At 36.1% G+C, this 25,969-nt stretch overlaps 5 protein-coding genes, 1 long non-coding RNA gene, 1 other non-coding gene and 1 pseudogene across 8 annotated transcripts in view; 4 read left to right on the top strand and 4 right to left on the bottom strand.

Moving 5' to 3' along the window:
* The window catches only part of LOC111479793 (pre-mRNA cleavage factor Im 25 kDa subunit 2), an 11,869-nt gene extending 10,120 nt beyond the window's left edge, over window positions 1-1,749 (bottom strand). Inside the window, exon 1 of the mRNA XM_023124652.1 lies at window positions 1,745-1,749. The gene's annotated coding sequence lies outside the window, so the exon portion shown is untranslated. The remainder of the gene's footprint in view (window positions 1-1,744) is intronic.
* LOC111479790 (LIM domain-containing protein PLIM2b-like) lies at window positions 546-2,682 on the top strand. The gene is made up of 5 exons (XM_023124647.1): window positions 546-1,050; window positions 1,137-1,233; window positions 1,324-1,352; window positions 1,719-1,808; window positions 2,114-2,682. The coding sequence occupies exons 1-5, from the start codon at window positions 916-918 to the stop codon at window positions 2,378-2,380; spliced, it is 618 nt and encodes a 205-aa protein (XP_022980415.1). The 5' UTR covers window positions 546-915; the 3' UTR covers window positions 2,381-2,682.
* A 1,552-nt stretch (window positions 2,683-4,234) lies between these two features.
* On the top strand, window positions 4,235-16,411 carry LOC111479651 (K(+) efflux antiporter 2, chloroplastic-like). Of its 2 annotated transcripts, none has more exons than XM_023124424.1 (21): window positions 4,235-4,509; window positions 4,875-6,597; window positions 7,024-7,195; window positions 7,281-7,371; window positions 7,810-7,946; window positions 8,044-8,103; window positions 8,207-8,326; window positions 9,070-9,138; window positions 9,635-9,700; window positions 10,793-10,882; window positions 11,579-11,683; window positions 11,803-11,931; window positions 12,959-13,168; window positions 13,484-13,633; window positions 14,302-14,355; window positions 14,476-14,534; window positions 14,948-15,014; window positions 15,176-15,352; window positions 15,607-15,663; window positions 15,782-15,856; window positions 15,958-16,411. In XM_023124424.1, exons 2-21 carry the CDS (start codon window positions 4,964-4,966, stop codon window positions 16,078-16,080), a joined length of 3,645 nt encoding a protein of 1,214 aa, XP_022980192.1. In that variant the 5' UTR covers window positions 4,235-4,509; window positions 4,875-4,963; the 3' UTR covers window positions 16,081-16,411. The 2 variants fall into 2 exon arrangements, with proteins under 2 accessions (XP_022980192.1, XP_022980193.1); XM_023124425.1 differs by having other exon boundaries at window positions 4,235-4,580.
* A 756-nt stretch (window positions 16,412-17,167) lies between these two features.
* On the top strand, window positions 17,168-21,851 carry LOC111479823 (annotated as a pseudogene).
* Window positions 20,324-21,511, bottom strand: LOC111479786 (LIM domain-containing protein PLIM2c-like). Its single transcript, XM_023124644.1, has 5 exons — window positions 21,377-21,511; window positions 21,198-21,297; window positions 21,089-21,117; window positions 20,799-20,891; window positions 20,324-20,707 (listed from the first exon to the last, which is right to left on the bottom strand). Exons 1-5 carry the CDS (start codon window positions 21,509-21,511, stop codon window positions 20,435-20,437), a joined length of 630 nt encoding a protein of 209 aa, XP_022980412.1. The 3' UTR covers window positions 20,324-20,434.
* Window positions 21,852-22,235: 384 nt separating the features above from the next.
* LOC111479829 lies at window positions 22,236-23,444 on the bottom strand. The gene is made up of 2 exons (XR_002717696.1): window positions 23,256-23,444; window positions 22,236-22,534 (listed from the first exon to the last, which is right to left on the bottom strand). It is a non-coding gene; the product is annotated as an uncharacterized LOC111479829 (long non-coding RNA).
* On the bottom strand, window positions 23,216-23,297 carry LOC111480138. The gene has a single exon (XR_002717754.1). It is a non-coding gene; the product is annotated as a small nucleolar RNA Z199 (small nucleolar RNA).
* A 218-nt stretch (window positions 23,445-23,662) lies between the features above and the next one.
* Window positions 23,663-25,804, top strand: LOC111479273. The gene is made up of 3 exons (XM_023123823.1): window positions 23,663-24,076; window positions 24,447-24,593; window positions 25,485-25,804. Exons 1-3 carry the CDS (start codon window positions 23,663-23,665, stop codon window positions 25,626-25,628), a joined length of 705 nt encoding a protein of 234 aa, XP_022979591.1. The 3' UTR covers window positions 25,629-25,804.
* Window positions 25,805-25,969: the final 165 nt, after the last annotated feature.

Below are 25,969 nucleotides of genomic sequence, written 5' to 3'. Positions count from 1 at the left end.
TTTTTTTTTTTTTTTTTTTTTTTTTTTTTTTTTTTTTTTTTTTTTTTTTTTTTTTTTTTTTTTTTTTTGAGAAATTAGTTATTTTGATAGCAACCTTTAAAATTTTAAAAATAACAAAAATACATATATTATATTTTATATGCATTCATATTCGTTATTATGGGTGAAATCTCAATATTTATTATTAGGTATATCAGTATTTTTTTTAATATTACATTAACGAAAAAATTGAGATTTTAAGTACGCATATCCTAAGTGTGCTCGGGTAAGCAAGTAGTACATTTTTTCACCAAAAAGATAGGGAGGAAAGGGTTTGGGACGTTTTATATTTCTCTAGAGCTCGATAAATACAATAAAGACAAGTAATATAACATGTTGGAATTAATCAAATTGTGAGTATATGTTTATTTATATTTTATCATGTATATTAAAAAATAATAATTGGTTAATTTTGAATTAAGCTCAAAACCAGACGGAACGGCGTCGTTTAAGGGGTGGTAAAACCCGGCAAACGCTGTCCTTCAGTTCATCTCTCTGTCTCCTCGCTCCATTTTTCTCTGAAAAAGCTCGAGTTCCTTTGAATTGGTCGACCGATTCGTCCTTGTTTCCCTCGAATTCAGCCCATTATGTCCAAAATTGGAGCGGATCCCAGTAGTGATTCAGAGTTCTCTGCCACATTTGGATTCAGATTTCTGATGTATAAATTTGGTTTTGAAGTTAATCACTCGAAGCCTTTCATCTTGTCCCGTCGCATTCGAATTAATCTGGCAGACAAGGCTTCGGACGGCTTGGGGTTCTAATCGCCCTTGTTTTTTTCTTGGTTTCTGGGGGTGAATTCTTTCTTTTTTTTTCCTTCTCCCGAAGTTCTTGGATCTCTGATCGAGTCCATCTTGTAAAAGAGTAATTTGCTTCGTAATGGCTTTCACAGGAACGTTGGATAAATGCAAGGCTTGTGATAAGACTGTTTATGTTGTTGATTTATTGTCTCTTGAAGGAATTCCTTACCACAAGCATTGCTTCAAATGCAGCCACTGCAAAGGCACTCTTTCGGTTAGTCTCTCTCAATTTGAAATCATCATTTCGTATTAGAACACTCGATTTTGGCGGATTTGATCCGAATTGGTTGTCTATTACAGATGAGCAGCTACTCGTGGATGGATGGTGTCCTGTATTGCAAGACTCATTTCGAGCAACTCTTTAAAGAATCTGGAAATTTCAGCAAGAACTTTCAAAGTAATACACATTTCTTTCCATTCTTCTGTTTGTTCCTTTTTACTTTATTTCCTGACATTCTCTCATTTTCATGGTATTGAATCACAACAGCCAAGCCTTCTGAGAAGCAAAGTGAACTGGTAGGCTCCTACTCTTTTCATTTTTCTTAGGTTTAGAAAACAGAAAACTGCACAATTCTTGTGTTTTACATTTTCATATCTAAGCTTATTAGGATTAAGTCTAAATTTTCTTTCAAATCCTGATTTTGAATGTCATTCCTAATAATGTTGATAAACACAAATTGGTCTGGGAATTCTTGTTCTGTACCTGTATGGTTGTGATTTTGTTTCAATTTAGAGCTTGCTCGAGTCTATTGGCTTGTATAATATGATATCATTCCTATGATCATTTTATCCTCATTTTATATTGATAGTTCATGAAATTTGAAGCTTGTTCTCTCCATGAAAATGCTGTAATTTTGATACAAATTTCATAATCTTTGACAGACAAGGACCCCCAGCAAACTCTCCACCATGTTCTCTGGAACTCAAGATAAATGTTCTGTTTGCACCAAAACAGTTTATCCATTAGAGAAGGTCTGTAGTTCTTCCCTTTCTTTGATATCACATTGTTACTGGGTTGTTGTTGTCTGAATGAAACCTGCCACTTCTCAGGAATAAGATACAGAACGGGTTTGTAATGACATTTCAAGTTCGTATAGAGGCGTTTCTTGAATGTAACAACGTTGTTCGTCTGTTTTACGTAGTTTAAAAGAAAATGTTTGTTTTATGGTTCAGTTTTCAAAGCAAATTATCTGTGATTTGATCTGTTGATGCGTTACATCTAGGTTCGTATATGGCTCAAGAAAATTGAAAATTGAAATGTATATATGGCTAAACAGGTGACTCTGGAGGGGGAATGCTACCACAAGAATTGCTTTAGATGTGCTCATGGTGGATGCCATTTGACACACGGTTCATATGCTGCTCTTGATGGAGTATTGTACTGCAAGCACCATTTTTCTCAGCTGTTCATGGTCAAAGGCAACTACAACCATGTCCTTGAAGCTGCTGCAAACAAGAAAAACACCACACCCCCGGCCGATCGCGCCGAAGAAGATGCCGAGTCTCAGCCTCAATCCGAGGATCATGCAGTAGAGCAATCTTGAAATGCCTTTTCTGCTCTACCAGCATTTGAGAATTCTTCTTCTTCTTCCTCTTCGCTTCATTCTTCTTATGAAACTACCAAATTTATTTTCTACTGGGAAAGAGAAACCAAAACCTTCACCATTTGTTTTTGTTCACATTCACATTGACTTCCTATTTATAATGTTGTAATTCAAGGCCCTATTTGTCAGCCTTGTACACACAGCTTTCAAAGAATTGCACCATAGTTTCTGTGTGAATGAGATGCTGGAATAAAATGCAGATCTTACCTGCAATTTCAAATATCTCCAAATACATTTTGCTACCCATTCCATTTCATGCTATTTACCATTTCGTAGTTGGTAGTTTGAGAGAAAGTGATATAGAACTGTAATAGCCGAACCTCACTGTTATCAGATATTCAATTTCTATTTGTTGGTTTGATTTTGTTCGGTTCTGACAGTGACACACCATTTCACCTATCATTTTTTACGTGGTTAGTGTCTCGAGCATGGGTCTCCGCTTGCTCCTTCATACTAGTAGCTCGAGATACTTTATTCCCCCTTTTTACTTCTTATTAGCAGTCTAATTTTATTCCCCTTTTTTACTAATTTTTGTCATTGAGTTAGTTTGATATCCTGGCATATTCCCAGACAATATTCTGTGAACCATTCTGTCCCACAAGCACTATTGGGTCTATTCTTTCATGTCTTCTTATATCTCAGTAGACAGCTTTGGATTTTTGTTGTTAAATGAAAGTTTGTACTACTTCGATGAAAGTTTGTAGTACCACACGAGGAGATTCAAATATTTTGAATCACGTGGTCAAACTTAAGTCCATCGCTAACAAATATTATTTGTTTTGGCCTATTATATGTCGACAACTTCACGGATCTCACAATCCAACCTACTTTGACTAGCGTCTTTATTGACATGGCACACTGGGCACATCTCACAATCCAACCTTCTTGGAGATTAGCGTCCACACTGACACACTGGGCAACTGACTGACACACTGGGCAACTGGCTCACACAGACTCGTTTGGTTTTGATATTATTTATAAAAGCCTCACACAGACTTATTTTGTTTGGTTCTGATATTATTTAAGGTTTTGATATTATTTATTATAGTCTCACACGTACTTGTTTGATTCTGATATTATTTATAATAGCCTAACCCACCGTTAATATTGGCCTCACATAGACCGTTAATATTGGGTCACTTACTTTCGCAAGGGAGAGGACCTTCTTTAAATACCATCCATGCAAATTAATTGATTAATATGTCAATTAAATATTAAAAAAAATGTCAAAATAGTATTAGAAATGTCATAAATACACATAATTATTTTCTAATTTTATAAAATTGAAAAAACTTGCGTATTAATGAAAATTGAGATTTTCTATATGAAAAAAAATTAATAAATAAACATTTGACATTGACTTTTTGGATCAGTCTTATCCTATGGCCTAATGCTCGATACTGATGAGTTTCATGCACTCTAAATCTGACATGTTCTTATCCTACAATGGCACGGCTTGAAAAAGGAGCTGATGAGTTTGCGCTCTAAATCTGACCTGTTCTTATCCTACAATGGCACGGCTTGAAAAAGGATCGATTTTTTTTTATGAAAAATTTTCTCCATATTTAAATTATCCCCCATTGTAATAATATATTTTAAAAATAATTTATGTATATATATTTATAATAGAGGTAGATTGGATAATTAAAGTAGTTGTAAAATACTAAACTCGCGCTGTTGCTGACAGGGAGCTTCCTTCACTCGACTCCCTCCACTTGATCATTATGCCTTTTATTAGTCGACTGCGTATCACGCGCCTAAGAAGCGCGCGTGTCTTTGTGCCTTTCATTCCGAATATCCAACGCCCCGCAAACGAATCAACGATGAGCCCGTCGACCAACGAAGGGCCATTTCTGTAAAATCGCGAGAAATATCAAAGAGCAGCTGGTGGCTTTTCTCGGCCGAAACTTTCATTTTCCCACCATCCAAACAAAACGCGAGTTCACTACAAATTTTCTCTCATTTGTTTCCATTTCTGCATCTCCCGGACTGTCATAGCCGAGCTTCGTGTTCTATCTGAGTTTCTCTGCCGCCGACGTTCACCATTGTTTTCTCAGCCATCAGCATCGGTTTGTTCATCCTCTGTTGAGAAATATGGTTTAATATGTCTGGATAGTGCGTTTTGGTATAGAAACGTCTTGTGAGTGTGTATTGGTAGCTCGTGTGTTGTTATTACTTGTTTTCTTTTTTTTAATCTGCCGGCTGCGTTTTGGATTTGTTTGCATTACTATGTTGTTTTGTGCTCCGTGTGAACAGTTGTATGTGTTTATGATTGATTCGTTTGAATTGAATGCACGAGTGACCGATCGGATGAATGGAATGATGTTCATGTTTTTGACTTAACCCGCGTGCTTGTGGTTTTAGGGTTCTGTCAGTGTGTGGTTAATGGTTTGTATCCACATTTCATGAGCGGTTCTTGATTTTGTTTGACCAGGTGTTTGGCTGAATGATTGCACTGTTGGTACGAGTATGTGATTGAACACTGGGTGGTTTTGGAAGGACCTGTCTCATTTTCCTGTAAACATGGATTTATCTTGTAATATTTGGAAGCAAAATGTGTTATGTGGTAGTGAAAGAACACATTGCAAGACGTTGGATCAGTTTGGCCTCAGATATGTGCTTAGAAGTAGAGCTCTTGATGCCAAGATGAGTGGTGGTTCAAGAGTAATTTATAAGGTGCCTAATAAGAGAAACAGAATTGTATCTTCTAGCGATTCCTTTCACTTGAGTCTGGTTTGTGCTAGCAAGTTTGATGGTGCCTTGCAAATATCTAAGCACAAGCGATTCTTGAACTGTAACTATAATGGTAGAAAGATGGGGATGGTTCATTCAGAGTGTCAAAGCAACGATTCTTTAGCATTTATTGATGGAAATGGCAGAAATATGGAATATGTAGATACTGGTGATGAAGGATCAAGTTCTGTGCCTACTGATGGGGTAGGGTCAGCTGGTTCCAGAGAAGCCGGTGGAGAAACAGAAGCAGTAGAAACGGTTGCACCAACTGTTGATGAGCTTAGAGAATTGCTGCAAAAGGCTATGAAAGAACTGGAAGTTGCGAGACTTAACAGTACCATGTTCGAGGAGAAGGCCCAGAAAATATCAGAAACAGCAATAGCTTTGCAAGATGAAGCAACCCATGCTCGGAATGATGTGAACTCTACTCTTGATTCTGTACAACAGATAGTGAATGAAGAATATGCTGCCAAAGAAGCTGTTCAAAAAGCTACCATGGCTCTTTCATTAGCAGAGGCAAGGCTTCAGGTGGCAATAGAGTCAATGGAGCTGGCAAAAGGAGGAAATGATTTTCCGGAAACATCAATAAATAGTGAGAGGGAGATTGACGGCAAGGATGAGCAAGACGTGTTGTTAGTTGCTCAGGAGGACATCAAAGAATGCCGGGCAAATTTGGAAAATTGTGATGCGGAATTGAAGCGCTTACAGAGTAAAAAGGAAGAGTTACAGAAGGAAGTGGACCGGTTGAATGAGTTGGCTGAAAAGGCACAATTGAATGCGTTGAAAGCTGAAGAAGATGTCGCAAATATAATGCTTTTGGCTGAGCAAGCTGTTGCTTTTGAACTTGAGGCTGCCCAAAGGGTCAGTGATGCTGAAATAGCTTTACAGAAAGTGGAGAAATCTTTGTCAAGTTCTTTTGTCGACACTTCGGAAATCACTCAGGGGTTAAATGTTATTGAAGAAGTTGAGAATGAGGATAATAAGGCAGTTCCAGAAATATCTGGTGATATAGCTGTCGAAATGGATAGAGATTTACCACTTAGTGGTGATTCCTTAGTTATTAAATCTCTACCAGGTAGCTTTTCAGATTCTGAAGACTCTGATCAACCATATTACTTAAGTGATAGCGAGAATGGAAAATTGAGTTCAGACTCCTCAAAAGAGGTTGAATCTGGAGCAGAGAAGTCTATTTTGAGTCAAGCAAAAAAGCCGGAAACACAGAAGGATTTGACCAGAGAAGGCTCACCTGTAAATTCCCCAAAGGCTCTATTGAAAAAATCTTCTCGCTTTTTTTCAGCATCATTCTTTTCCTTTGCAGTTGATGGGACAGAGTTCACTCCAGCATTAGTCTTCCAGGGTTTCCTGGATTCCACGAAAAAGCAATTGCCAAAGCTAGTTGTTGGAGCAGTACTATTCGGAGCAGGGTATGTGCCAACATATTCTTTATCATTTCTGTATTCACTTCTCAAAGAGTGTAAAGGCCCATAAAGATAATTCTTACTAGTATATTGCTTATTGCTCGCTATAGCAAAGCATATTTCATCTTGCTGTTGAAGGTATTACAATAGTGTATTCTCCTTCCCCAGGAATCTTAGAAAGAAGAGATTCTTACGTCCCATTTGCATTTCAAATTGTAACTGTAGCTTAAACATCAACCATGTTAAAAAAAAAAAAAAAGTAATAAGCTTTAGAAAAATGCTGCCATGTGAAAAACACACTGGCTTCATGAGCTTGAAATATACCTATTGGTATATTGGCCTGTGTGGACCATAGTATGCTCTTTCGTTTTGTTGTTGTGTACAGAGAAGAGATTGCTTCTTATAGTCACTAGATGTTGAAATTCATCACAGGATTGCTATCTTAGCAAATCGAGCAGAAAGGAATTCTCTTATGTTTCAGCAGCCTGATGTTGTCACTACTAGCACCGATGAAGTTTCCTTGAATACAAAGCCTTTATTTCAACAATTAAGGAAACTTCCTAAAAGAGTGAAAAAGTTAATTGCAAAGCTTCCCCATCAAGAGGTGTGTACTCTACTCGTTGCTTCCTTTTAGAGTTGAAATTTTTGGCAGTAACTTTCAATGTCATCTTCCATTAAAAAAATTTCAGGTGAATGAAGAGGAGGCTTCACTGTTAGATGTGTTATGGCTGTTGCTTGCTAGTGTTATATTTGTACCAACATTTCAGAAACTTCCTGGAGGTGAATAAGTTTTGCATGCTTTTCTGTATAGATCTGAGTTTCCTACCTGCCTGCTTGCTTGCTATTTTCTTTTTAAATGTTCTTAGGTTGATTGCCTCGAAGTTTTTGGTTTCATGAATATCAACGTCTCATGAAAACTTAAACTTCTACTTGCCGCTGCACTCATCTTTGTGTGAGTCTACTATGCTATTGTGACATCAACTCTGTTTCGTTAAAAAAATGAAAAAACTATTTGTGCAGATTAAGATAGGGCTAGGTTTGTAGGTTTCAAACTCTTTCTGCTGGAGTTGTAGACAGTGAAAATGTTGCTGGCTGTTTCACGATAAATTGTGTATATGCATTTGGGTTAGTTTATGTAAGGCTTTTTAGACAAGTTTATTTACGTCTTTATCTCTGTGTTTTCAACCAATGGTGTATTTTGTCCAATGTGCTGTATAGGAAGTCCTGTCCTTGGATACTTGGCTGCTGGCATTTTAATTGGGCCATATGGTCTCTCCATAATTCGTCACGTGCATGGAACAAAAGCAATTGCTGAATTTGGAGTTGTTTTTCTCCTGTTCAACATTGGCCTGGAGGTGATCCTTTTAATTGAGTTGATTTCGTTTCTATGCCTTTATTCATTTACTTGCGTTGTACTTTTAAAAGATTGAACCCAAGTTATTGTTTTTTCAGCTATCAGTTGAGAGGCTAAGTTCCATGAAGAAATATGTGTTTGGGTTAGGGTCTGCACAGGTGATTGTGAAATTCAATTCTTTGATGTTATGGGGCCTAGCTGACCCTTGCTTTAGTCTGTAAATGATCTACCATGGGTATTTAACCCTATTCAGAAATGCAGGTTTTGGTTACAGCTGTGGTGGTTGGCTTGGTTGCTCATATTGTCTGTGGGCAGGCTGGCCCAGCTGCAATCGTCATTGGAAATGGATTGGCTTTGTCATCCACTGCTGTTGTCCTTCAGGTATGAACATGGTATAAGTATTTTCTTGACATTGTAACATTTTCTTTTATTGTACTTAAACATTTTCACTTCTTGGATAATAAATTTTTTATGTCTGTTAACTGTGGTACTGCTGTAGTTCTTGATGGAGATGTGCCTGAAACTAACTTTGACTTCTTTTATCTGAAACTATGCTCAAGGATAAAATATTCGTCCCTGTTCATTGCTTATCTTTATTTGTTAATCTCGTGCAATTTTCCAGAATTTTACTTTTTCTTGGCTGCTAGTGAGAATTGCCATGACTTATTATCCCGAATGTTGAAGAGACAAGGAAGGAAAGAGCATCGACCAATTTTTGTGATCCCCATACGCTAGAATTCTCAGTTTTAAAAAAATATACTCGAATTTTCTCACTCAGAGAATACAAGTACTTATTATTATGGTTGCTAATCAGATGAAGTTTCATTATTCATGCAATAGCCTAGTTTTGGTATTCTTGAATAATAAATATTACGACAATATCTTTTCTAATACTCAGCGTTCTTTAATGTATATGGTCCAGTAACTTGTTTTCTCTAAAGTATTCTACTGTTACTTCTTGGGCTCTTTGTTAACCTAAACCACCATTTGATCTTGACTTGAAATTTTCCAGAATTTAGCCAAATATTAACTCTCTTCGTGATTGATATTGTAGCCTATGAACATATATGCCTACATGAGACATTTTGGATGATGTCAGCTTCGTTCATGGTCTCTTTTTGCAGGTGTTGCAAGAGCGAGGTGAGAGCACTTCACGGCATGGGCGTGCCACATTTTCTGTCTTACTATTCCAGGTATCTTGATTATTTCAATTGCATTACATGCATTTAGACCACAATTGCCAGGCGGGGTGATTTTATATCACAACCTACTTGTCTGAAAATGAATAGGATCCTTGCAGACACAAATACCCAATCTCATTTGGCCTTTTAGTTTCACTGTGGTCAAACCTACATGAACTACTTGAGAAGCTTGAAAATTTTGAACTGACTGCGCAATATGCAACGTATAGCTTATGGTTTCCATTCTGTGCTTCGATCTAACATCAATGGGAGTCTTTGTTATTATTTTTTTGTTTTTTGGGTGGGGGTCTGTGGTCCCTATGTTGAATTAACTGACTTACTTTTGAATTTTGTGGCTGATGTGGAAAATCTGTAATATTGTATGTCCTCTGCGCGGTTGCTCCCATGATTAGTTTCTGTGCTTTTGGAAAAGTAAAATTTTACATTAGAATCTTTTGTTTTTACTGTTGTTCAGGCTTCAAGTTAACTTTCTTTCCCTCGTGTCCAGGATTTGGCTGTGGTGGTTTTGCTGATTCTCATACCTCTAATTTCACCTAATTCATCCAAAGGAGGGGTAACAACTTCTAATATGTTGCTTTTCCAGCGCTTTTTTTTTTTCTTTTCTTTTTTCCTAAATATGGCTGTGACAGTTATTTGATAACCTTATTACTCTGTGATAGAGTTCAAATTTAGCACTCCCTTGGCGCTCTCCCTTTGTTATTTTTTCCGGAGCATAGTGTTAGATATCTATTTTATAGACTACTAATGAAGTAGTGTTTGCTAAATTTGGAGTGTTGGATATAGTGGTAATTTCCCATGGACTAAAGAAAAAAAGAGATGGATACGATGGGCTGTAGCCTATAACAGACAATAAGTACACCACAGCTAGAATTATGACTCCACATAATAAATTACAATGAAAATTAAACCTGCATTTTTTTCTTAGAAAAAGAGGTTGCTCCTCTTGCTATCTCATGTACTTGTTAGGTTTTTTGTATCACACGCTACGTGGTCTTCTACTTGTGTTTTGGTCACTGGTTGGATGCATTATTTTTCTTATGATTAAAACCATAAAATGAATAAGACCACAGAGGAGCAACTTAAATGGCCAATGGTGAATTTCAAAATAACTGGAAAATGTTATAATAATTTAGTTAAATAAAATAAAAGTATATAAAAGATAGTGGTACAAGCAATCTATTGAGTAGTCTTGGTAAAGAAATTTTTGATCCACCTATCCGGACAAGTTTATTTGATTCCAAAAATGTTAGTGTTAGTGGCAGTCCCTGTTTCAAAACCTTGTGAGGATAGAGGATTTCTGGTTTAAAGAAGGAAAATAAGATCATTTGTTTTTTTTTTTTTTAATTTATAAATATTGATAGATTTTCTTAAATAAAAGATGTATAATATAAGATGCTGTTTGTATGTTAATCTAAAATTTTATTTACTTGACGACTTGTACATTTGTATTTGTCTTCTTTTCACCGCTTTCTGTTATAGATGGGAATCAGATTCAAGGTTTCCTCCACTAATATTAGTTTTGTTTCTACAATCATCTTATGCTATTTATTTGGACCTAAATTAATGACTTTTACATTTTGGGTGGTTAAACTTATTACGATGTGTAAACTAAAATAAAAAATCTATACACCATACTCTTTTTCAGATTGGTTTTCAAGCCATTGCTGAAGCTCTCGGCCTGGCTGCTGTTAAGGCAATAGTTGCCATTTCTGCCATAATAGCTGGTGGGCGCCTGGTAGGTGGTGATTCTATTTCTTACTAGCGCTGAAGCTCTTATCCTCCCTGTTGTATTCTTTCTTCAGGGATGGAAGGATGCTCTTTTGGAAAAATATGATCTCCTCTAGAACGTTACTGTTTCTAAAATGCCTGATTGTTAAAATCATCATGTGATTTCAGTTCTTATGTGCAGTCGTTCTTGTCGAAGTATTAAAAACGTGGGTATTCTTGAGATTTTATGATAATCCTGGTCTTTTTCTGGTAGTCTAAGAAACATCACCAAAAGTGCTGTAATTTGCCTTTCATTTTCTACTTATTTGTGTCATGGCTGACTGGTGTCTGTTGATTTCATCTCTATGTCCCCCTCTCCCCTTTCTTGCACGTTTTCTTTCCAATACATATTTTCTACCTAAAAGTTATCAATACAACATTAGAAATACTGAGAAAACTTCCCTCTGGACTGTTGAGCATTTCAAGTTTAGAAAGTATTTATTGAAACCACATTTTCCTTTCAAATAGTTGATTTTAAACTGGATAAGAATTTACCTTACCAGGTACCTTCATGACTTTGAAATGAATCTTCTGTAGAGCTTCTGTTAGACTCTTGCATTGCAGCACATTATTTTATTACTTAAAACGACAATCACTTAAGATATCAGTACTACATCTTGTGCTTTGTTTTCTAATTTCTTGTTTTTTCTCCTCCTAATTACAGCTACTACGACCAATTTATAAACAAATAGCTGAAAATCAAAATGCAGAAATATTCTCTGCCAACACTCTACTTGTCATTCTGGGAACAAGTCTACTTACTGCCAGGGTACTGCTTTGCACTCTCTAAGATTCTTTTTCGGTAACTAACTGAAATAATACTTCATTTGCTCATCTTTTTTTTTCCTTTTCTTTTTGGGTTCAATTTTTTGCATCCTTTGAGAGTAGGCCGGGCTATCAATGGCACTGGGTGCCTTTCTAGCAGGTTTACTGCTAGCAGAAACGGAATTCTCCTTGCAGGTTGAATCTGATATTGCTCCATATCGTGGCCTTCTATTGGGTCTCTTCTTCATGACGGTAGGTATTTCATGTTGGATACCTTTTCAGAACAGTTAATGCTTTTCAGAACAGTTAATGATGCCCTTCTATTAGACTTTCTAGGACGGCCCCCTGATATATTAGGTTCGGTGGTAGTATGCGATTTTTTTTTACAAGAAAGGCATTATTAGAAAATATATATAAAAAAAAAAAAAAAAGAAAAGAAAAGAAGAAGGAGAGTCGCCGGGAGAAGATAAGACATCCTCTTATTTGCCAAAGCCAAAGAAATTGCAGTAAGATTTTCAAAATGGAACAGCGAGAAGGTAATAATTACTGCATATCCTATAGGGTAACCTTATCAGAGTTTTTTTGGACCATATGGGACAAATGAAACAACCGCCTTTTTTGTGACTAGGAGAGGTCCTTTAATAGCTTTCTTGATTCATTACATTTTCTGTTCTGTGGCTCAGTGTAAAAGTTACTCTTTCTTTTAAAAAATTGCTCTCTTATTTTTCATCCTATTGGAATCTTTTTTATAATTCGGTGGGTTTTGACAATCCATGAAATTATAGCTGTTTCTCCTTAAAAAAAGAAAAGAAATCCCATGTTTCTCAAAATGGAAAAAAAAGGAGAACAAGTTCAAGATTTTATAGCAAAAGAACTCGATCTATAAGCTAGGAAACAACTTCAAGGAAAAATGGTCTTGACCTTTCAACTAGCAACCAACAAATTCTTAATAGGAAATTATTAGTTTAAATTCTTGCAATGTTATTTTCTTCATTATCAACATGTTGGGACTTGTAAACGAAACTAGTATTTGAATTCACTAAGAAAAGTTATTTGGAGTCTCCAACTATAAGTAGCTGAGAGATGCACTACTAAACTGATATATTTTCACAATCAAGTGAAGGTACATTCTCTGTCACACTACAACATTGTGAACAATTGGTTGAGCTTCGTATTGAAGTTTTCTAATGAAATCTAATAGATTTTTATGTTGCTTTTCTGTTTTGAGATTTGTAGTCATTAATTTACCACATTTTCCTGGTTATTTTTTTACTTTCAGGTTGGGATGTCTATCGATCCAAAACTTCTTCTATCTAACTTTCCAGTTATCATGGGGTCTTTGGGACTTCTTATTGGTGGCAAGACTATATTGGTTGCCTTGGTTGGTAGACTTTTTGGCGTCTCAATTATATCTGCGTTAAGAGTTGGGCTGCTTCTTGCTCCTGGTGGAGAATTTGCTTTTGTGGCGTTTGGTGAAGCTGTCAATCAGGTTACGTTCACGATTAACTGTTGGATTATGAATTTGAATGCTTAACTTTATTACCCACAAAAACTTTTCCAGCTATCTTTTGATTTTTGAGAAAACATTTATTGCAAGACCAAGGTTGCTAATTTTCTCAAAATGCCAAAGATTAGAACTTTTCTAGTAATTATTTTTGGTAGTTGTAATTATTTTTCCGGGGGCCTATTTGTGTCATTTTGGCCTTGTTGTTTGTAGGGTGATTCTTCTGCTTACATTTCTCTTATGATAGAGATCTTTTAGAAAAAAAAGGGGGATAAAGTTGCTAATTTGTGTTTTCTACAGGGTATTATGTCTTCTCAACTATCCTCTTTATTATTTCTTGTTGTGGGAATTTCAATGGCCCTTACGCCGTGGCTGGCTGCTGGTGGTCAGTTAATTGCTTCTCGGTTTGAGCAGCATGATGTTCGGAGTTTATTGCCTGTTGAAAGTGAGGTAAAATGCTATCATGAAAAGAGATTTCCCTTAAAAGTTTGATTCCTTAGGAAAGTTTTCAGGCGTAGTTTGACAGTTTTCTATGACATTAATTTGGTAATTTGAAATAGGACTTCACTTAATATTTATACTTATTGCAACTTATATAAATGAGAGAAAGGTGCTCTACTTGTTTGGATGTCTTCACTTTGAGATGATTATCTTTTTCTTCAGAGGTTTATTAGATTGATTAATTAGGTCATCTATTGATTGAACTGTGTAGAGTAGCCCCGAAAGAATTCACCATGTATTGACCCAATGATCAATGGAGAAAGCTAGACCTGCGATTGACACTTATCCAGAAATACAAAATACCTACAATATTCTAGGCCTTTATAATAGAATCATACAGTTATCTTGTTAAATTAGTGGAGCGTGGAGATGCGTGCAATCTAGCTCCAATATCCACCTTTTAAGGGTTTCTTCCTAGGCTAGGCACATATTGATAGTGCCAAAGAAGTTGACCATTTATCATATTAGGTGAATATTGTTTTTTTAGCTCTCCGTTTGAGGTCAATTTATCATACTATTAAAGCAAAATTTAATTTAATTTTGCTTCATGACATTATAAGTTAGTCTACTTACAAACTAACCCTGGCATTTTTTGTTTTTGTTGGTAATCTCCTCAGACTGATGATTTACAAGATCATATCATTATTTGTGGATTTGGACGAGTTGGTCAGGTCTGGTTCTTGTACATTGTTGCTAGATATAACTTGTTCCAACTCTTACTAAGCGGTTTCGGTATATTATTAACATGGCATTTGGTACAAAAGTTTACCCTCTTTCTTTGTCACCCTCAGATAATAGCCCAGCTTCTGTCAGAGCGACTGATTCCTTTTGTTGCCCTTGATGTGAGGAGGTATGCGGCACTAGAAAATAAAGTTTCTTTACTGGCTTTACTGACCAACTAAAGTATGTCTTATCCCGTGTATATGCATGACAATGACATGCTTTCCTTGGAAGAAAATATATGCATCATTTAAGTTTGTTGACCCGATTTAAAGCACCCACCATTAAACCGTGTATTTTAGTATACTCTGCGGTAGTTTATTGCCTCTGATCTTCTAATGCAGTCAATTTTAAGTTTTAGTAAAATCCTCATGAAATATGGCATGTTTCTAAGAAGAAACTCCTTTACAAAGAACTAGTCATCAATTTATAATCAGTGTCAACTATTTTACCAGTAAAGAATAAATGTCAATCTGTGGATCATCTTCGAAGGCACTTTTTAAAACTTTTTATAAATCATTCATTTGTGTTTTGCTCTTTCAGTGATAGAGTGGCTGTAGGACGTGCCTTAGACCTTCCTGTGTATTTTGGAGATGCAGGAAGTCGAGAGGTAAAAAGAATTTCATATGAGAAACTACTTTCTTGGCTTTCTTTACTCACTTTATGTTGTAACCTAGGTTCTACATAAAGAGAGCAAGCATTAGTCTCTTTTCATTACACGGATAAAAAGTTTCGTTTCGTTTCGTTTCGTTTTTTATTTTTTAAAACTAGGTTCTACATAAAGTTGGTGCTGAAAGGGCATGTGCTGCTGCAATAACACTGGATACGCCAGGTGCAAATTACAGAACCGTTTGGGCTCTGAGCAAGTATTTCCCTAATGTTAAGACTTTTGTTCGAGCTCATGATGTTGATCACGGCCTTAATTTAGAGAAGGCTGGGGCTACCGCGGTACTATTTTTGAACTCTTACTATATGATGCCGAGTCTTCAAATTTTAAAGCATGATATGTGATGCCCGAGTCTTAAAATTTTTAAGCTTGGTGTGTTTCTTTTCTTGTGATTGAACGCACCCAATCTATTCCTTGTGATGGCTTTCGCTTTATATGACTTGAAAAGGATCAAATTGAAGGATAATGAACTGTCTAGTTCATATTATGTGACAAATTTAGTGTCATCTTTGTCTATGCTGGACAACACTTGCAGGTAGTTCCCGAGACGTTGGAACCCAGCTTACAGTTAGCTGCTGCTGTTCTTGCTCAGGTAATTGCATTATTATAATAAAGTAATACAGTACTGATGAAAAACAATCACTCGATTGTTTGTAGTATTCTTCATGCTTTCTGGATCTCAAAAGTTGATGGACTGTTTTCCTTTTAAGGCTAAACTACCCACATCAGAGATTGCTGCAACAATTAACGAGTTTAGGTCTCGGCATTTATCCGAGCTTACCGAGGTACTTTGTCGTAGTTGTTTCCACATACAAATCTATGATTGATGCATCAGATATGGGTGATGGGTGGGACTTGAACTTACAGTTGTAGTCTGCATTTGTAGCTATGTGAAGCCAGTGGAAGTTCACTCGGATACGGGTTTTCTCGAATCATGAGTAAACCGAAAGTTCAAACCTCTGATTCCTCGGACGAGAATCAAGTCAGTGAAGGAACACTGGCCATATGATATCAGTGGTCCATGAGTTTGCAGGCAAGAGAAAGAAAGAAAGAAGAGGAGGAAGAAGAAGAAAAAAAGGTTGATTTGCTATAAAAGTGTACAGAAGAAACTTGGTGTTTGAAAAGAGGGTTAACAATAATTAAGTGTCGTTGATCACCACATTTTGTTCTATAATTTTGCTTCATTTTACCCATGAAGATGCTCTGCTTGGAACTTTTTTAACCCTCTACTACATCACCCATAGGAACATCACTATTCAAATTACACTCCAAATTTTGATCTATCACTCCATATTTTGTTAATTATTATTATTATATATAGACTGCATTTTTTGACATTATTTCTCAATTTTCTTCCTTTGTAAATTTTTATTCAATTTGAATTTATCCATAATAGACATATCGAAATTATTGTACGTCAAATAACATTAAAAGTGTTGGTTTCAAAAGATGGAATGTTTAATGTTTTTTCACGTGGAGAACTCATTGGATTGTTGCGAGTGGAACAAATAGGGTGTGTTTTGGAATAAGCGATTTGTTACCGAGTCGTATAATTGAGAATAACAAAAGCATCTCTAAATACTCAAAGTTTCATATTGGAAGCAAGTTTTCAAGAAACTGCTCGAGTTTTAGCAAAAGCCTCCCTTTGAAGTCGTATCCATTGGTTGAGAGGTCTAAAAGAGAACGTTGTTTAAATGGTGTCCCTCTTTTTGGGCCTTTGAATCCACAAGTACTAGCAGAGGACCAAAAAATTACCCGATCTCGTAATTTATAATAATCTAACGTTTTAAATAAATAAAGAGTAATATTAATATTTTAGGTGTGAGGTGTTCTTGATTTGATTTTAGAGTAGAATTGAGTTGAGATTAACATTGGTTAGTTTTTTTTTTTATAATTTTTATTAAAATTAAAATGTTATTGTATAAAATATCTATTTATTTATTTATTTTATACGTTGAAATAAGATTTATATCTTAATTTCAATATATATGTAAAAAAACTACATTCCAAGTCTAATTCAAATAAATTTTATTTTTCAATAATTAAAAAAGCAGCCTCCTACTGGGAACTGTTGAGGTTAATAGTCCGTGTTCGCGCCTCAAGGGATTTATTTTCTCTTAGCCCACCCGTCCCGCTCAATACCTCACTCTCAAGAGTCCCGCGCCGGCATTCCTCCGCCGTACTCTCCGCCGTCCTCTACGTCGGTGCCTCCTCTCCTCCGCTCTGCAGCTCTATAGTTCCTTAGCAAAACGTGCAGATTTTTCTTACGCCATTTTCTAATGGCGTCATCGATGAAATTCACAGATTGCTCTCCTTGCGCCACTGTCCGTCTTGTTCCCTCTACTCGAACCAGGCTTCGAAACTCCGATGGCGCTGGTCTCTTTCACCGTCTTCTTGGCCTTTCTCTCTGTGTGCCTCTATTCTTGTTTGTTTATGAAAAAGTATAGTGATGATTTTTTATTTAGAGTTTCATGTTTTGAAGATCTTGCTTCTCATTTTCATATAATTTTGCTTCTTGAGCTTGTGGAAACTCTGGAATATTTTTGCGTTGATTTTAGGCTACTTGCAAGCTATCTAACTTCCAGAGTAATTGATGCTGAAATGGTGTTCAATTGTTTTAGTTTTATGTTTGCTTTGCAACTTCTAAAGAACTTATGTGTGTAGAAATCAGATTAATTTTTCTTTCTTAGAGCAGCGGATAGCTTCTTTTTTTTTCTTTTTTTTTTTTCTCTTTTACTTGCAAAGGATTCTGGACTCTAATTTTCTTTTTATTTCAGCTTCAATTTCAACCGAGGCGACTGCGGAAGTGATAGATGGAAAACTGGTGGCGAAGCAGATTAGAGAGGAGATTACTGCCGAAGTATCTCGAATGAAGGGTGCCATTGGTGTTGTTCCAGGCTTAGCAGTCATCCTTGTTGGAGATAGGAAGGATTCTGCAACTTATATACGAAATAAGAACAAAGCTTGTGAATCTGTGGGTATTAAATCTTTTTAAGTAAACTTACCTGAAGATTGTACCGAGCAAGAAGTACACAAGTATATATCCGACTTCAATGATGATCCATCTGTCCATGGCATCCTCATTCAATTACCTTTTCCTAAAGTATGTTTACTAGAACTTCATTTCTTTTGTCAAATAATGATCTTATCGGAATTTACTATACTATCTTAGCATATTACTAATGGCACTCTAATTTAAATTATCTGTATCTTAATAAGCCGTGTTCTATGTAAATTTATATGATCATCATGTCAAAAATTATATGCTTCTTGACTTTATGTTTTCGTTGATTTGGCAGCATATGAATGAACAGAATATATTGCATGCTGTTAGCATTGAAAAATGTGTAGATGGATTTCACCCACTAAACATCGGTCGTCTTGCAATGAGAGGTGAAGAACCATTGTTTGTCCCATGTACGCCAAAAGGGTGTATTGAATTGCTGCATAGATATAACATTAGTATCAAAGGGAAGAGAGCTGTTGTAATCGGTCGAAGCAATATTGTAGGAACTCCAGCTTCTCTTTTGCTTCAAGTGAGATTTTGCTCGTTAATGTCTTATATGTTTATCATTCTATCAAACTCCATTTATTGACTTCAATTCCTACAATATTACTGATTTAGATTTTGTCTTGTAACATTTGTCATCTTAAGTAGGGAGAAGATGCAACTGTTAGCGTCGTTCATTCTCGGACCAAGGACCCCGAAGAGTTAACAAAACAAGCTGATATTATCATCTCTGCAGTTGGTAAAGCCAATATGGTTAAGGGAAGTTGGATCAAGCCTGGAGCAGTTATTATTGACGTTGGAATTAATCCAGTAGAGGTGAGCTAAATAGCTTTTTTTGGGAGTGAGTTCTCTCTATCCCGATATCGTTTCTTATCTAAAATTACTAAGACACTAATTTATATCGATTTCATCTTTGCGGTGTGTCTATGATCATATGGCTAAACTGAAATCTTGTAGCTTGTTTTGAACTACATTCAATATTTCACTCTTGTTGTTATCATCATTGTGTGACAGGATGCAAGTAGCCCTCGTGGGTATCGTCTAGTTGGAGACGTTTGTTATGAGGAGGCCATCAAAATTGCTTCAGCCATTACTCCCGTACCCGGGGGAGTCGGGCCAATGACGATAGCGATGCTGCTCTCCAACACACTTACAGCAGCAAAAAGAACACATAACTTCCAGTGAAACTTTGGAAGTTTATTATGATTTTACAGAAAGCTTCCCTTAGCAAGGACTAAGCGGTGAAATAACCCCATGTGAGCACACTTCTTTTCAAGTCATTTTATAACCTTTTTTTTTTACTCTTTATGGAGAATGACTTGTGGAAATTGTTGTGTGTTTTAATTAACCACAGGAACACATTTTGTAGTTGCATTTAGAAATTAATGAACCAAACTGATCTAATCAGAAATCAGCCGGTCTGTTTGGCTGAGTTATTAGTCTGTTTCAATTTAGGACAGCTTGATGGAAATAATTTGCAGCCATTTATTTGAAATGAATCTACTCTGATTGACAATTATATTTGATTTACTTTTGACGTTAATTTTTGTAATCATTAAATTATTGTTCTTGGATTTGTTGAGTAATCATTCAACTATATTTAATGTTAAAAAAAATCTATTTTTACCCATTAATTGGTTAGGTTTTATCTATTTTGAATGAAAATGACATAATAGGTAAAAAAAATATTGTTAAAATTTGAGTATTTCAACTATGAATTTTTGCATATATTATTAGGGAGTTTACACAAATTTGTGAGTATTGACTCCTTAACTGAAATTGATAGGATATAATTGACGTAGGTGCATTCTTGTTGGAAGAAGCGTGAAATCCCATGCCAACGTGAACTGCAATAAAGATCTTTGGTGATGGTCAATTTCTCACAATCAAAGAGTGCGTCCGCGGAAGAACTATCGAACAAGCTCTTTTATGGAGAGGCAGGTAAGCGCTTCTATCTTCTTAACCTTGAAATGACAAATAGTTTGAATGAAATATATAGATATATCATTATGGGTCAAAATATTAGTAACGATTTAGAACAGTAGTTTGAAATAAAAACCGAAAACGAGAAAGAGAGCACATATTTGGGACAAATAGTGATTGGAAATGATATATAGCATTCAGTGTGCTTTATTCCAGCTTCTCCTCTCACCGAAAGAAACTATGGCACATTGTGTTTCCATGCTCCAATGGGGCATAGAAATAATGTGTTGAATTGCCTTAAAACAAACCCAAATTGGTTACAAATCAACTTTGGAAGCAAAAGAGAGAAAAAATAGCTCAAACAACAACAAAAAAATAAGAAAGCCAAGGACTCCCAAACTCTGGTGAATGGAAGCAGAATGAAGGCATTTTAAGTTTCTACAGCCCCTTCCTCGGACTGAGCTTCGGCGTTGCCCTTGGCCTCATCTTCCTCCGCTGATTCGGGCGGCGGCGTGGTGGCCTTCTTGTTTGCAGCAGCTTCAAGGACATGGTTGTAGTTGCCCTTGATCATGAAGAGCTGAGCAAAATGATGCTTGCAGTACAACACTCCATCAAGAGCAGCATAAGAGGAGTGTGTCAAATTGCACCCACCATGAGCACACCTGAAGCAAGTCTTATGGTAACATTCCCCCTCAAGAGTCACCTGAACCATACTTTTAATTATCCAACAAATCTACTAACATTCTACCTATAATTTAACAAAACAAAACAAAACCAAATGAAGAACTATAGACCTTCTCCAATGGATAAACCGTCTTCGAGCAGGCCGAGCATTTGTCTTGAGTTCCAGAGAACATGGAGGACAGTTTGCTAGGAGCCCTCGATTGCTACACATTTTGAAAGTTACCGAGCTACGTAATTAATATCCGAATTGCATTTGATGGTAAACTAAAACATGAATTATAGAAGACATCTCGTGCTTTCAAGCATGTTCGGGAGTGATCTTGAGAAATAACGATTCTTGATAGTACTATAATATATCATGTTTCAAATCGTTATGGAACGGTCCAGAATGGGAACATACCATATCATTTTGCTTCTCGGAAGGCTTGGCTGTTGCCAAAAATATAATGAGAATGAGAATGATAGAAAAATAGGTAAAATGATAAGAGATGGAAAAGAAAAAACATTACAAGTTTGAAAATTCTTGCTGAAATTTCCCGATTCCTTGAAGAGTTGCTCAAAATGAGGCTTGCAATACAGGACACCATCCATCCATGAGTAACTACTCATCTGTCGTGAAAGACGATTTGGGTCAAAGATTGATCATATCAAACGAACAAAAGAACGAAAAGTGTAAATCGAGACATACGGAAAGAGTGCCTTTGCAGTGGCTACATTTGAAGCAAGACTTATGGTAAGGATTGCCTTCAAGAGAAAGCAACTCAACCACATAAACAGTCTTGTCACAAGCCTTGCATTTGTCCAATGTTCCAGTGAATGACATCTTTATTCCTTCTCGATTTTTCGTCTACGACAACGATTCGAGCGATAGCTCCTCGAGAAACTGCAAAAAAAAAAAAAAAAAAATTGCAAGTTGTCTGAGGATGAGATCTCAGACAAGATTATGAAAAGAAGGTAAGTGAAATGGGATGGATGAGAAAAGAGAATGGGAATTAGTGCTTTGGATTTGTTGTGTTATAAAAAGCTAAATTTAAATACATAAGATTATGTTGGAAAGAGTGCTTTTTTTGTATCCTAAAGCTAAAACTTTGTGGTTGCAGATCTCCAATTTCGGACATTGTCAGATGTTTTTTTGAGGGGAATAGGGTTTCCTTCTTTGACCATTTCAAACCTAATCATTTTTTTTCATTTGGAAAACCCTAATTTGGATGAATGGTCATGATTTTGCATCTCTTCTAAATGCTTAATTTGGATTTATTGCAATACTTTTCATTCTTTATTTCTTTTTAATATTAATTTTTCTTATGGGTTTGAAACTTTGCTGAGAAAACTTAATGTTTAAACTTTGCTGATTAAGATAACCCTTGGAATAAACATTTCAAATTTTATGATCATATGGACATCTATCAATTATCTTTTTTATAGATTATGTGTCATATGGGTATTTATAAAAGATGTAGAAATAGTGACGTCAAATCATCATTCCATTATAGATATATTGACCAAAAGCAAGATTGTAGACAATTAAATAATGAGTGCTAAAGATAGACTCCGGGAAAATTTTAGCTCGAATATAGTATCAAGAACATGTTACAAAGATTTTCTAATACAATAGTACTGTGATTTTTAATACAAGTGAATGTTAAAACAGTAAAAATAAAAAGCGTTCCAGAATCAATCCAAGCACGGTGTGTGAGTCACATTAGAGGCTAGAAGCTCCCGATATGTGAAGAATGTGCCTGGTAAAGCGATGCCAATGTTGATCAATTAATTGCAGCTTTAAACGAAGATTCGAAAGAAACATAGGACCGGAGTGGTTGCACCACCGCAATGGCTGAATAAAAACCTTCAAATAAGGACACCGCTAAGATCAATTCCACCGACCATCAATGACATTATGTCACCCAACTTTCAAAATAATGTATGTCTGAATGGTTTAAATTTTTCCTAAAATAATAAGTATTGATTATTAATTAACTTGTAAATACAAACTTGATATTGCAAATTTCTCTCGAAAAAATAAAAAATAAAAAGTGAAAGTTAAATGTTAAAAATAAAATTATCAAAAACTTAAATCATGAAAACTCTTTAAATAGCTCAACTAGTCAGAGTAGAGAAAGATCATTGAATTTGAAAGACTATATCGAATCAAACTCTTTCAGCTGTCTTCCTAATCTTTGAAAACCATAGTTAAAACTGGAACTTAAATATTGCATTGAAGCTCAACACTTCAAATTGCAATTACTTCAGTTTCAACAACGAGAGAAACGGAAGAACGAAATAAAACCGAGAACTCGATTCGAAATTTGAAAGGCAAAACAGAGTTATTAAGATTGGAGAGATCAGAGTGTGCTTATATGGAAATTCAGTCACGGTTAATTCAGAAACACGGACCAATGTATCGCATCATATCTCAACCAAACTTCAAGAATATCAAAGAAAACCACATCATAGACTTAGAGAAGCCGATGAGATTTAGGAAAAAATGAGTGAAAAATCATTCAAAATACTCGCAGGACAAAGTGAAGAGCATCAGAGACTTAAATATGAAAGTAATCACGAAATACTTCGATCATTTTGTTGCAGTTATTTTCCTCATCCTCTGCAAGATACTTTGTCCCGCTACCTATAAAGAAAGAAGAAACTAAAACGGTGACAAATATTCGGATCACCGGCGGGGATAAATCGACGATGAGTGCGAAGACAAGATAAAACAACGAAAGAGAGAGGGAGAGAGGGAGAGAGAGAGAGAGTCGAAGGAGTAGATGAAACCATTGAGCCGCTTTAAAGGGTTATTTATAGGACTCTGCGTGGGAGCCCTAGAAATTAGTTGAGTTTTATATGGGCCTTTCGTTCGGCCCAAATATATGGGCTTAGCCCAGTACAGAAAGTATTTGCGTATTTTTTCCGATTGATTCTGTAAGCACTAAAATTGTCTGAAATTGAGCAGCGAAGGAGGTTGAGAGGAACGACAATGGCGAAACCTTCTTCTTCAGCAACTCCTTCTTCTTCAGCAACTCCTTCTTCTTCAGCAACTCCTTCTTCTTCAGAAACTCCTTCTTCTTCAGCAACTCCTTCTTCTTCAGCAACTCCTTCTTCTTCAGCAACTCCTTCTTCTTCAGAAACTCCTTCTTCTTCAGCAACTCCTTCTTCTTCAGAAACTCCTTCGTTAATCTTCGACTCTCCGACGATTCAGATAAAGGATATGTCTGAAGAGGACCTACGCGGGACTATAGAATTGCTCAATGGATTGAGCGGTTCCGGCCAAATTCCGGACGATTGCAACACCAAGGGATTCTATTCCGATATCATTCGCGGTCATCTCTGGCAGCGCCGCCTCGAACGAGGCCGTCTGACCTACCTCCTCTCCGTCAAACCTGCTGTATCCGTAATTTCTTAATTCTCCATCCAGATTTGTTTTCTCATCGAATTTAGGAGAAATTTGGTATGCGGTTTCTAATACTGTGCGTTCCTTGTGTTGCGTCTGATTTGAATCGAAACAATATCTTGCGGAACTTGAAATTCGATGTTTGATTTGAATCGAAGCAATATCTTTGAGTTCTTGAAAATTCATGCTGAGAAAATTTGGTGCCTGATTTGAATCGAAACGGTATCTATTGGATCTTGAAAACTTAGTATCGGTCTGTTTGAATTTTGATTGCTGAGATTTTTCAAATTCTCTTCATCTGCTTCTATCAGCTTTCGGTCAATATTGTTTCCATTCACATTAAACAGAGATATCTATTGTATAATTTCAGAATCGCTATGGTTTTCTACATGGAGGATTTGTTGCTGCGGCTGCTGAGTTCTCATCAATTGCTTGTGCCCGAACTGTCATGGCAGAGGATAAGGAGTTATTTCTTGGGGAACTAAGCATCTCTTATCTCTCAGGCGCTCCACGAAATGTGAGTAAAATTTAAGTTACTGTTGTGCTTCCTCCTGATTATTTGAGTAGGTTAGTTAAGTTGACCGAATTGTCTACCGAATTGACCAAAACTGAATCGAACCTAAAGAATCCAACAAAACTAACCAAAATTGAAATGAGCTAGTTGAACCAACAAAATCCGAACGAATCATCAAGAATGACACTTCAAATTGAATGAACTGAATTGGTTAATTCAGCTGGTTTTCTTGGGATTTTATTTTTTCTGTTTCGAAAGCTGGGAAGTTTATAATAGAAATTGAATGTTGAGATTTCTCAGATGATAGAGCCCTGAGAAACTGAGAATGTTTTCCTGGACCAGCAAACTTTTGGGTACCCATGCATGGGCTGAAGGGTCGCATGAATCTGTCTGTGGCCTATAAATTTGGATGGGACCACTTATCTTCTTATGATTTGAAACTCATCCTACCATTGTGCTTAATTGTTTATTATTGGTTGGGGTATTCACTTCCAACAATCTTGCCCTTCATAAGTTTTCATCTGGATTCTGAGTTTCTAATTGAGGGCACTCTCATTGAGGGATTAAGAATTAAACGATAATTGTCAAAACTTTATAATATTCTTGATGTCAACATCAAAACTAGAACCCACAACTGGGACCGAGTTCGCTTGGGTGTTATAGGATGGATACAAATATAGTAGTTTGTATGATGTGAATAAGAACGGTCTTAGCGTATAACATAGAAAATTGTATGACCAAACAAATAGGACAGAGTAAACATAGTTTTGAATGTTCAAGTAGCTTTACTTATGATGATAATATCCAAGCTTGACATACATTTTACTCGATTATTTGTCCCGGCCTCGATACTTTAGCAAGGTGCGTTATTTATAAAAAAAACCGTTCTTGCAGGCAGAGGTCATAATCGATGCTTCTATTTTAAGGAGTGGAAAACATTTGAATGTAGTTGCTATAGATTTCAGACTTCAAAAGACAGGAAAGTTGATCTACACAGCTCGTTCTACCCTTTATAACATGCCAATGGCAAAGTTGTAAATATCTCCAACAATCTCGAGTTTGTATTCAGGTTGAATAATCGTGTCAAATGTATTTACTATTGCAAAGTTGGAAAGAGTAGGGAAATGTATGGATTAGATGCTTTTGATTATTGTCCTTGTATATTTATTTACAATTTGTAGGAAAAAAGTGGAAGCTTTGGTTCAGTTTTGCAATCAATGGTGAACCTATTGATAATTGAATTAAATAAATAATAATATTTATACATTAGTGGATGCATCAACTTATAGTTTATTATTTACAATCTGACATAATATAAATATAGACAAGAAATAGTTTCATAAATACAATTCAATTACGAATGCCATCAAGTTCTTAAT

Source organism: Cucurbita maxima, unplaced genomic scaffold (assembly GCF_002738345.1).
Source record: "Cucurbita maxima cultivar Rimu unplaced genomic scaffold, Cmax_1.0 Cma_Scf00005, whole genome shotgun sequence".
Taxonomy (NCBI): domain Eukaryota; kingdom Viridiplantae; phylum Streptophyta; class Magnoliopsida; order Cucurbitales; family Cucurbitaceae; genus Cucurbita; species Cucurbita maxima.
The sequence above is the reverse complement of the archived record's forward strand: the minus strand, read 5'-3'. Positions and strand labels throughout refer to the sequence as shown.